At 40.3% G+C, this 12,754-nt stretch overlaps 1 protein-coding gene across 6 annotated transcripts in view; it reads left to right on the top strand.

The window, feature by feature from the left end:
- Positions 1–12,754, top strand: part of ELMO1 (engulfment and cell motility 1) — a 526,171-nt gene that overhangs the window by 251,095 nt on the left and 262,322 nt on the right. For all 6 annotated transcript variants that reach the window (XM_072783482.1, XM_072783477.1, XM_072783480.1 and 3 more), the window contains one exon: positions 4,857–4,961. In XM_072783482.1, coding sequence (XP_072639583.1) covers positions 4,857–4,961 — 105 coding nt within the window. The remainder of the gene's footprint in view (positions 1–4,856; positions 4,962–12,754) is intronic.

The raw sequence follows: 12,754 nt of genomic DNA on the forward strand, positions 1-12,754 counted from the left end.
TGAACTGACTTGGGGTACAGCCTGAACATTGGGACTTTTCAAAGTTCCCTAGGGGATTTTCAGGTGCATCCAAGGTTGACAACTACACTTCTAGGGAACCTGTTGAAGCTGTAGTTTGACTCAGCTCCCAAGTGATCTGTACCAATCAAACCCTGCCTCCCCTTGGAGAACATGACCTTAAACTACCAGCCTCATGAAATATCCTTGAGAGGGCTTTTTGTAGACTGAATATTCACTAAATGTGATTTGTTTTAAAGGTTGTTTTTAATGCTATATTTGTTCAGCAAATGTAGACACTCATATAGCACAAATATTAACTCCTAAATTCTCAAAGGCTTTCCTCACGATATGCCATCTGGCAAGCATTATTGTAATCATCTCTTTATTATCCACACTAATGAAAGACTAGCATGGCATTAGTAATTGAAAAACACAGATCATTTAAAAAATCATTCAGGCTAGTGCTGGCCCCGCTTCCCTAACCAGGAAGCATTCAGGAGTAGGAAATAGTGACAGATGACAGTTTCCTACCTTCCCTGGAGGTTCTAATACATCTTATTTTAGTCAGAAATTTGAGCAATAGAAGAAGCAAAAGGCTTCTAAATTACAATTATTTTTTTTTCTGAATAAAGGAATCTGTTTTCTCAAGGAGAAGCCAAAAAGCACAAAACAGATAAACAGTGAATATACTTAAAATGCATTTGTACGTTGGAACCAGTGGAATCAGAGTGTGCTTTCATAGAAGTTGCATGGGATTTGAGGGAACAGTGGGTCTGGATTCTAGATCTTATTCTGGTATACTTGTGTTATCCGAAATGAACCATTTTAGGCACCAGCAGGACTCAAAGTGTGGTCCCCATCCAGCAGCATCAAATCACTTGGGAATTTGTTGGAGATTCAAATTCTCAGACCCATTACAATCCTTCTGAATCAGAGACTATGGGGTGAGACCAGAAATTGGTGCTTTAAGAAGCCTCCAAGGAGATTTGAATGGCTGCTCAAGTTTGAGCATTGCGGCTCTCCACCGGGGTACAGTTTTCTCATCTACAAAATAAAGCTACCAGCTTAGATCATATCTGAAAGCCGTTCCAGCTCTCCAGTGGCCTTGGTGTAACAGGTTGGAAGATTCTCTGTCTTAGGCCTTGAACCTTTTCTTGGATGTGTAGGTAATTCAGCTAAAAAGCTGGCATATGGGTAACAGAAAAGAAACAGATCTCTGGGAACTCTATACCCAAACACCCCATAGAATGTTCACTATAATGTAAATTGTGCTTTCTTCATCCATTGTCCCAAAGTGGAAAAACCCTGGTGCTTTGGGAGGGAAGGCAGACGCTACCCCCTTCTTTGGGGGCCAGGAGCTGTCTAATGTGATTCACGGAGCAGCACTTCTACGGGAACTAACAAATGGCATCTCAGAAGGATGTACAGAGGTACACGGGCTTTGCAGTAAAACAAGGAAAAATTTCAAGCTATTCATCAAAGCTCTTGCAGCTTCCATTTCAAGACAGGTGGAAAAAAATAACATGGAACAAGCAAAGAAAATAAATCTGTATCCAGAGCATCTCATAAATAAGAAAGGACTGGGGAAACTGTTGGCCTTGCTGGATTCTCAGGGTATTTTTGTCACGGTATAGAAAGCTTTCAACTGTTTTGGCATGTAATTCTTATTCTTTTTCTCATTATCAAAATCTGGGGTTGTAAAATCATTTTACAGCTTATTAAAATCAAAAGAGAAAAAAGAAATAGGCATTTCAAGGAAAGGGAGACTGGGGAAATGATACCTGAAGTTAAAAGTAAGGGAGAGGGAAAGCAAGTGAGCACAAGCGGGAGAGCGCATAGTTCCCCCAGAAATACAAAGTAATGTTTTTCATCTAAAAGGCAATGATGCTTTATCAATTCAGGGCAAGTCATAGGGAATCAAAGGCAGTTTTCTAATTGGCTTTTGTTTAGTAAGGGTCTATTTCTTGGAGACAATAAGGCATGGTTTATTGAACATGAGAGAGACTTTGACATGTTATCTGGGAGGGATAGAGAAATTATAGCTTTTATTCAAAAGGATGGATCACAGGCCCACTTTGCCTGAGTGAATGATGTTGATTGAGGAGCTGCAATGGTCATCTTCATGATATTCCCAGCAGTGTCCAGTTGACCAATGACTTGACACTAAAATCCTGGTTAAAACCCTGTGCCCTGAGTTCAGATTCCGGCTCTGCCACATAACTGGCTCTGAAGCTTGGGGCAAGCTACCCAGATGCTCAGCAATTGTCGTTCAAAGTAAGATAATAATAGAACCTATTTTGGGCAAGCTTTATGAGGATTAAGAGTTAGCATATGCAAGGTACTTTAAGTAATGCCTGACACGTAGCAGGCATTATTTTATTGGGATTATTTGGTAAAGACCTCTAGATTTCTTTAAAAGAATCCTAAAAATAAATTATATTATTTCTTAACTGTAAGACCTTCTGAGAGCAGCATCACCCTATTAGATACCCTCCATATGTGCCCAAGGAGGGGTGTGATTGCTACGGAGGCTTTGAGTGGATCCTGGAAGCACAACTGAAACAAAACTGATGACTTTAGTGCCACAGGGACCTTCTGCTTGGTCAGCTTCACTGACATAGCTTTGTGGGGTTGTTCGAACTGGATTCAGAGGAACTAATTTTTGGCATTTGATTTCCTTTTTGTGTGTTTATTTTTGGAATGGACTCAGAGCAACCCTAGAAATAGGTCTGAAGTACATGTCATCTTTTTCTCTCTTACATTTGGCACAGTCTCCTTTGTTGGCTGAGCTACTTCATAGCAGCTAATATTGATTAGCCTGTATTTTTCTCAAATAGACTTTTCCCTGGCTATGTAAAGTCTAAATGCTAGCAGCACCAAAATAAATGCATTCAACTTATAAACCAGTGGTAGGGAACAAAGTGGGAACAAAAGCGTGCGGAGACATACTGTCCAAACAAGACATTGCCTGCTCTGTCAAATCCAAGCTGTGAGGCCCTGGGCGAGCTTCTTGTCTCATCTAAGTGGCAGTTTCCCATCCATACAGTGGGGATAATAGTAATGCCCACTGCCTATTTATTATTAGATCATACATGCAAAGCACAAACTAGTGCCAGCCCTCAGAAAGTACTCAGCAAATACCAACTTTTAAAATGTTGCTTATGCTCATAGAAATCTAATATATTGAAGTCAAAATAATAAATTTGTGTATAATGGATGAATTCCATTATTCTAAGAACTAAAGCTATCGTAAAATCTTTCATTACAAGTTACTTTTCAAACTGAATCTCTGGTCGTTTATTTCTAGCCTTTTGGTCCCCTTATTATTGATACAAGCCTGACCCTCCTACTTTAGTGAGTATTGAATGAAGGCTAAACACTACTGCATTTGGTCTGCCCAGTGATTTTTCATTTTAGGAGATGCATCTTTCTTATTGCAAGTGGTAGTGTTTGGGTATTTTAAAATCTTTCCGACATCTTCTATTGATCAGAATAAAATGCTAAAATAAAATGTTGAAGTCACTGCACAGACCCACCTTGCTATAGAGATGTGGACGGGGGGATCCCTGGGTGGCTCAGTGGTTTGACGCCTGCCTTTGGCCCAGGGCACAATCCTGGAGTCCGGGGATTGAGTCCCGTGTCAGTCTCCCGGCGTGGAGCCTGCTTCTCCCTCCTATGTCTCTGCCTCTCTCTCCCTCCCTCTCTCTCTCTCTCTCTCTCATAAATAAATAAAATAAATCTTAAAAAAAAAAAGAGATATGGATGGGGTTGCTCTTGAAACTTAGGCCAGTAGGCAGCACCACTGTTCCATAGGTCCTTTATTAGCTCATATTTTTTTTTCAAATCAGAATGGAAAAGACAGTTTCGATGTACTCTTCAATACTGCAGAAAAGTATTAGTTGTTTGAACCTTGAGCAAGTGAACAAGAAGGCTTTCCTGTACTTAAATAAGAAAAAAATGCAGTGAACCAAAATGTCCCTGGCAAATCAGAGATTCAAGCTTTTTATTAAGACATACACAGGAACAAAACAAAGATATGTAGCTGCATACAAATTACCTGTGTTATGAGGTAAAAACAGTTTTCTTTATTATCTCTTTAACATTCCTTTTCATCTCTTTAACAAAAAATGACTTAAATCATTTGCCATGTAGATCTGAATTTTTGGGACAGATCTTGGTGATCCTTTTTAATGATGGTGGAGAGTGGTTTGCAGCTCTGAGTAACAGTCTTGTGGTGTTTACTGAGTGATCTTGAGCATATGGAGAATTTTCTGAGCATATTTGTAGCTATTATTTTGTCTTTGTGGCCCTTGGCACTGTGTGTAGTGACCACAAAACCAGAACACTGCCTGACAGCAGGCTGATGTCAGGAATGTGTGGACATCTGAAATTTTATCAAGTGTCTGTACTCAGAGGCCTGCAGATGGTCTAAGCCTGGACAGTGCACAGAGTCCATGGGCTGATATGGCTGTACTTAGCCCTCACCCAGAAGGATGAAGACACTAAAGTACAGAAGGACGAATGCCAGAGATGTGGCGTCATCCCAGATCTCTCTCCCCAAATGCTACTGGTTCCACCAACAGCACAGCCACCAGAAGTACAGTTTTTACATTATTTTCTCTTCCCCACAGGGTCATAGTGTCTAAGAGTAATCTTATATTTCCATTTTCAGCTGAGTTTCCTAAGCCCAGATATTAAAGCTGCACCTGTAGAGAGAAGCCCTCACTGCCAACCCAGTAGGTTTACCTGAAGATAGAAAGTGTCATCCTACTTGGTTATTTGGAGCTGGCCTTGTGGTATTCTGGTCTTGAGAGGAGAAAGAATTAACCTGATCCAATATTTTGTTTTAATCACAGAATCATGTCAACCCTGCCATGGACTTTACCCAGACCCCTCCCGGGATGTTAGCCCTGGACAATATGCTATACTTTGCCAAGCACCACCAGGATGCCTACATCCGGGTAAGCATGCAGCTGTCGTAGGTTTCCAACTGAATTTGAATTTCTAACTTACAGGTATGGAGGGATTACCTTTAGGTGAGTGGCTCCAGAGTTTTGGCTTTCATCGCCCAGTAAAATAAATATTAAAATAAAATGAAATCAACAGGGACACAAATTGAGATTTTTTTTAACTTAAATTTTCTCACATGATGACATTTAAAAATACACAGTAGATACTGGAAAGTGTCTTATATAAAACTCATATATAAGACTCTTATTTACAAAAACTCTTAGGCTTAAATAGCAAGGAAGAGAAATGAAATATCTACCCTAAGCCTCCACAGTTCCAACTTTAGTGGAGACCCTGATGGCTTATTCCACTTGTTGGAAAAGAGACTGAGAATTCTCTCTGGTTCTGCTTCTGTTGAACTGATCCAATGCTGGAGACACAATGAGATAAACAAAAAAGAAAGAGAAGAATGGGAGAGATGGGGAGGAAAGAGAAATGATTTTTCTCACATTTCATAACAGACTAGTGAAACTCCCACCACTGAGAGGGACTCTTTTGTGGGTGGGGCAGAAGGAAACAAGAAGGTGCCACCTGCTGAGTGGGCAGTGCCATGTGGAAAGGGCCAAGTGTGAACCAGCAGGAGCCTAGGGATGGTGACATAGGGCAGCTCCACTGGCTGCACTGGAATTGTGCTGACCGCTAACCCCTGTCATCGGGGACAGGAGCCCAGATTCAATGGGGTTGAGGTATACTCATCCAAGATTGAGATGGAGGAGGATATGAATACACAGGCCAAAGGAATTGGCAAGTGGTTAAAATGACAACTGGATCTCAGCTAAGAAAATACTTGATGAGTGAATTGCCTAATGCAGAAAGAGTAAGGCTCAAACTAGAAGAAGATGAATCTAATACTCTGATATTCTCTGTTGGATCCCTCTTGGCAGCACTGGCTTTTGGAGACCGGGGTTCATGACCGGGCACTGTCATGGTCTAGTGATAGTAATGTGGACAACTCCTTTGTCTAGGCTATCGTTTCTTCTCCAAACAAGAGAGCAGTACCCCTCCAGAGGGCATTTGGAAATGTGTGGGTAGATTTCATAGTCACCATGCCAGTAGGGTACTGCTGGCCAAAACCTGTAATTCATGGGACACTGCACAGTGAAAAATTATTCTACCCGGGAACGGCCCCCTTGAAAAAAGCCATGCCAGATTTCTGAGTTCCCTGTAGGTACTATATTTTAACTTTATGTGTTTTCCTATATGTGCAGTTTGACAAGCTTTGATTTGTACTGAAATATTATTTGTAATTTGATTATGTAAAGGATTTGATGCATTCCCGTGAACAGTCTGGGATCAGGTGCTTAGTCAGAAATGCAGTCTTTCGTAAGAAAATTATTTTTTCATGAAAGTTTAATTTGGCTTATATGTGTATATATTTATTGTACAGATTTTTTTTCTAGGAATATAATCTGCTCTCACAGTAAGTAAATAGTATTTTTGAGATACCATATAGTATATAGCCTTGGAGAGTTGAGTGTGAAAAGAAGAAGCCAGATAGAAATTGAATTTAGCATTAACTGATTAATGCCTGTAGATGAAGGTTTCTAAAATTAGAGCTTATTGATGCTGACTGTATTGTTAATTGCATAAGAAGCATATGTCTCACGAAAAGTAATTTAGCGTTTGAAGCCCATTTTCCTCAGTGTATTCTCTAAACTGTTATAAGTAAAATGAACACGTGGATTAATACATGGCAACCTGTAAGAACTTTATATCTGGTAAGGACTTAAAAGAAAATAACATATTTGTAAAGAAAAATGTGGGTCTTTTTGTCCACGTGCCCTTTTCTTTATTATTATTTTTTTTCACATGCCTTTTTCTTTACTGACTAGACAGTATTTACATGTGATAATATCTATATCTCTATGTCTATAACTGAGATGTCTGTTATTTTCTCAGAAGTATTACTTTCCTTTTTTTTTTTTTTAAGATTTTATTGATTTATTCATGAGACAGAGAGAGGCAGAGACACAGGCAGAGGGAGAAGCAGGCTCCCTGCAGGGAGCCCGATGTGGGACTCGATCCCGGGACTCCAGAACCATGCCCTGGGCTGAAGGCAGATGCCAAACTGCTGAGCCACCCAGGGATCCCCAGCATCACTTTCCTGATATTTCCTTTGTCCCGTCTGACTTTGGGGCATTTACTTCCAGATGGAAAGCCAAAGTCATGAATAGTTGGGTTTAGGGAATCACATACAAAGTCTGAGAGCTTCTACAAGGAAGTTTTGGAGTGGCTCTGGAAGCCGTTATCCCAGTAATAGTGAAGTAGTGGTTACAGATGGTAAAAACCGTCATCCCAGACAGCTCATTAAATTTTTATCTATGAGCTGAGTGGTCTCTTCTGAAACATAAAAATGGGTTCTTTTTATTTTTTATTTTTTATTTATTTTATTTTTTAAGAAGATTTTAAAAATTTATTTGACAGGAGAGAGAGAGAGAGAGAGAGAGAGACCATAAGCAGGGGGAGCAGCAAGTAGAGGGAGAAACAGGCTCCTCACTGAGCAGGGAGCCTGAGGTGGGGCTCGATCCCAGAACCCTGGAATCATGACCTGCACCGAAAGCAAACGCTCTAACTGACTGAGCCACCCAGGTGCCAAAAATGGGTTCTTTTTAAAAAATAACTTTATATTTTGATGAAGCTTGCTTTATTTTTGACAGGTAGATCTGTCTGAATGCAGTAATTTATTTATTATTTATATCTTTCATTCAGTAAACTCTTATTCTGTACCTGAATATGGCCTCACCCTTCACTTTGCCAGTCAGATTTCCAGTTGAGATCTTTAAAAGGAATTATCTCTCTCTCTCTCTCTCTCTCTCTCACACACACACACACACACACACACACACACACACATTTCCTCTTTGCCCCTGACACCCCCTCCAGCTATCATATTCCCTCAAACACACATATTTGTATTTTTCTGGATTGTCTTCTTGCCGTGTTCCAATTCATCTGCCACTCACTTCTCAGCACCCTGCACCAAGGCTTCCACTCATCACTTTCCAGAAACTGTTCTCCTGCCAAATGTAGAACAGCCCCTCTCTTCCTTCCTCTCATCTGCCCTTCCATTGACACCAGACACTGCCATTGACCAGTTTCTCCTTTTTGCCTGAAGCCAATACTGTCTGTCTTGATCCAACTTCTTGTCCATTTTTCTTAGCCTCTTTGGTGGATTTCTTTCCCTCTGCCTGTTCCATCTTCATGCCCAGAATGTCAAGGACTCAATTGTAGAGCTTTTTCTCTTTTCAGTGACTCAGGCTGCACATGGTTACTGAGTAACTATCAAATGCTCAGCGGGAAGCTAGATGATGGGGATTCCCCAAGGAACAAGTCACTTGTGAGTACTGTCAGTGAGGAGTAAAGGAGGCATGAAGAGGTAAATGCCAGTCACTTTCCCAGCCACGTGGAGTATAGTTTGATTGGGCAAGGGAAGGGGGAGCATCTTGGGGACACAAAGGAGAGTCACCAACACAGGTGTGGGAGTCAGGAAGTGGCATCTACACTAGGACCTATTGGATAATGCTAGATAATCAGGCGTAGGGATGGGGACATGGAGAGTAATCCAAGTGGAGGGAAACATGTAAACAAGTGTGTAGAGGTGTATGCCTTTTTTAGGGAACCAAAAATAATATAGGATGGCTAAAGCAGGGAGTGGTGAATAGGATCATGGCTTGAGGCCATGTGAGCTGGCTCATTAGGAACCCTTGAGGCCATATTAAAGTGTTTGTTTGGACTTTCACCTTAAGGCATTGAAAAATTTCTGAAGTGTTTTAAGTAAAGATGATGTGAGTTAATTTTAGAAAAATCACTTTCCTGCCAGAAAACAAATGTGAGAAATCAAGACGAGAGGCAAAAATAAGATTTGGGAACTTAAGGAGAAATGACAGTAATCTGAACTAAGGTAGTGACACTGAGGAGAGGCAGTTAGTGAATTATTTTGGGACTAAAATAAACTGGGCTCTCTCTGAGGGAGAGGGAGATGACTGGCTTGAGTGAATGGAAGGATGGCAATGTCATTAATGGGACAGACAGTACGGGTCTGTGAGGGGCTAGTCATTTGGAGACATCCAGACCCTTATATGCACGTGGGATATCTGTCTGGTGGATGTGTCTAGTAGGCAGTGAGATGTGGGCAGCAGAGCTCAAACCCAGGTAGATGCCACAATATGTAAATTCTGCCTCCTTAGACTTGATCATTCCCTTTAATCTGTTCATCTAGATGGTTGCTGAATTATCTTAATGAGCTCCCTGCTGAAGTCTGGTATCTTCACACCCACCTTCCAGACCAGCTAGAAACATAATCTTTCTAAACAGAGTTCAAACACTTTGGGAACGAGCCCTGGGCCATAAGCCTACCTTTTGTAGTACCTGGCACATAGTAGATTTTAATAATTTCTTGTTAATTGATTAGAGACTTTCTTTAGTTTTTATTTAAATGGCCTCTTGCCAAGGATTAATTCATTTTTTTTTAATCATCTGAGAATCATGGGCTTCATTCCTTTTAACAGCTTCATAGAGGTATATTTTTGCAACATGAGTTTATTGACCGGCAGCCTGATTTCTTGTATGTTATTTAAATGTACTCTCTAACTGGGTACTAATGAAAGTACTGGATGTAATTGAATTACCCCACACTTGGACAGGCCAGGAACAGGAGGAAGAATTAGAAATCTGAGCATCCCATTACGCCTGGAGTAAAATCTTGAGGCATAGTATGATTTCAGACTTCTGGGTCTCAATTGCTTTTGCTTTTTCTGAAGTTGCTTCACTTCCCGGCTCTCCCCCCCTCAAAGCTCTCTCTGTGAGAGGTGGAGGGTGACACTTGGCTTGCTCCCATGATCCTGCTGTCATTATTTCACAGACAGGATAATGGTACAGAGCAGAGTGTGTTGCATGTTTTGGTTTTGTTTGCTTTTTTGTTTTGCTTTTCTCCCCCATCCCTGGTGTGGCAATTCTCAGTACCTTAGAAGAAAGAAGATTAGTGACTCCACTGGAAATAAAACCTTTGGACTTATAATATGTGTTCTTGTTATATTTAATTATTCATTGGGAGCTACTGAAAAAAACCAAAACGATTGGGTTTTACATTTGGTTCAAGACTCATGCTGGCTATTGTGGGAGCTAAGACTGAGCCACAAAGCAGGAAGTAATGATCTCAGGGCCCCAAAACACGTGATGGTCAGGTCTGAGGAAGAAGTAGGATCATGAAAAATACTTAAGACACGCTACAACTAAAAGAGAGTGGTTTCAGGATGCAGTTCAGTCTTCATAGTCCCATTTGTCATCCCCTGTTTGATCTGAGAAAATGTGCACCTAGCGTGTGTTGGGTTAGCCTAGAAGTCATCTTCTGTAGGTTAGCTCAGTCTTCAGGAAAATCCAGTGGGAGAAGCATTGTCATCACCATCTTGTAGACTCAGGAAGTGGGATCTAGAGAGGTACGGAGAGTTCCAGTAGGTCAAATAGCCAGTTCAAGTACAACTTGAACTGAAGTCTTGAACTGAAGTCTTTGGCCTTCAAACCTGCAGTTTCCTGTCTCTGGGCTTTGGAGTATGGTGGACACCACAATGCTCTTCTTGATGAGATGGAGGAGAAGAGGGCAGAGTCAAAGACTAATGGTTAGAAGACATGGAAAGTTGATGATGCCATCAAGGAAGTGTTTGTATTTACTTACAGTCTTCCTAAATCTAGCATAATCAGAAAGTCATTCCTCACAGTGTGAGAGGTGGTACCTTCTCTTTTCATTTAACTACAAACTTTATGCATAAATATCAATAAGTACATCAATACCTAACTACAAACTTTATGTTTATACCACATCACATTACCTTTATTAAATTGTAAATCCTTTGAAAACCAAGGCTGTCTTTTTCCTTTATGTTACCATTTTACCCAATATTTGATTGAGACTCGAATGATGTTATTTAAAGAAATAAATGAACCCGGCAAAGGTATCACTGCCAAGCTTTCCAGATTTCAGACGTGGTTGTAAGTTTCAGACTAGTGACATGAGAAGTGACATTTAGAGGATCAGGGGAGCTTCAGAACCTATTGTCAGTCATCTGTCTCCCTCTTGGCATTACAGCCAGACAGAAGCGTGCTGTGCATTAATCCCAGGCCCTAAAGACGTCAGATAAGCTATTTAAATGTGCAACAATAAAAGCCAAATGCATGCAAATGAGATATTTCTGTTATTGCTTACATCTTTTTCAGGGGAAAAAAAATTCACACAGAAAAGAAAAACAGCCCATCTTCTTAGATGCTAAAAAGCATCTAACTAAAGGGAGAGAAATTCCTTTTAACATTCGCATTTTTTCATTCACTGACTCATTCAGGAAATATTATCAAACACCTACCATCTGCCAAGCTGGTGCTATGCACGGTGGCTGTGGTGGTCAAGAAGAAAGGCAGGGTCTAGTTCTTAAATATCAGAAATTAGAACCACAGGCAAAAGAAGAGAGTAGAGTTTGTTTGTCTTATTATGTTTTCTTTTTGTTCTCCCCTTTGGGGTTTTTCTTGTCTTCTTCTGGATATTTAGATGTGACCTATCCTGGACACATCTACCAAATCACAAAGCCTTTACTTGACAGTTCTTTGCAATTTTCCACAATATACTGAGCAGGTAAACATTTCACCGATCTATAAATTATCATACTGTTTAGCTATATGAGAATCGTTGAGGACTTGCTTTCTTAACCAGTGACCTAATTTTAAGCAGCGGTACTATTTCTTAGAGAAATACTCTGGTTTTGGGTCACTGTGGACTAGAACAAACCTGACCTCTCTTGTATACTTTCTTTAGTGTGATATTTGTCATAAGTAAGATGTTTTCTTAATGAGACTATTACATACCTAACACGGAATTTATAAAGTCTTGAGGCTTCTAGTAACAAAATTAAGAGTAAACACTGGAAATGACTTGTTCTTCATGCACCCTGCAGTTCTTGCCTCAACATCCCTCCTAATTTATGATGAACATTTTCAACTGATTGGAATATCTGAGCACACTGGGTAACTACGCTAGAACATAATGGATTTCCTGAGTGGGGGAAGAATAGAAATCCCTTTAAAAATAAGATTAAGTGTAATGATTTCATGCAGTTGTGAGCCAGGGCACATGTATGTTTCTAATGTTACGCTAAATCAGGACAGAAATATTTATAATACGTCAAGTAAATTAGATTATGGGAAAAGGCGGATATTTGTATTTAAGAATTGTTTTCTCAAGCTTCTTTTATGGTAGTCATTTTTTTTTAACAGATGAAAAATTTAAAGTGTGTTTACACGATTTCAAAACCTTTTGACGGATTCTTCCTCCTCAGGATGCATACATGGTAAACACACTCGTAAAAAAATAGTTGGAAGAAATATTGACTTAGACCCTAACTCCCCACTGAGACCTGGAGGCCTAGAGGCAGTACTGAAAAGAAATGCTCTGAGATGACCTACGATGATAAAAGCTGCCATCTCTTAAGCTTTTGCATATTTTGAGTACTTTACACACATTATTCACAATTTTCCCGTCAGTGCTCCCAGAGATGGGAAGATAAGGTGACCCTCGTACCCTCTTCTTCCAGGACACAGATCTGTTTGCTGAGACCCACATCAAATTCAAAGCCTTTTGGGGGAAACTCATTTTGACTTCTGTCTCCTTCATCAGAAGGCATAAACATACGTGTGGTAGCCAACACAGAGCTTGCCATGACATAACAACTGTGCCAAGCCCGTTTATTAATCTTTCACAACA

Source organism: Canis lupus, chromosome 18, assembly GCF_048164855.1.
Source record: "Canis lupus baileyi chromosome 18, mCanLup2.hap1, whole genome shotgun sequence".
Taxonomy (NCBI): domain Eukaryota; kingdom Metazoa; phylum Chordata; class Mammalia; order Carnivora; family Canidae; genus Canis; species Canis lupus.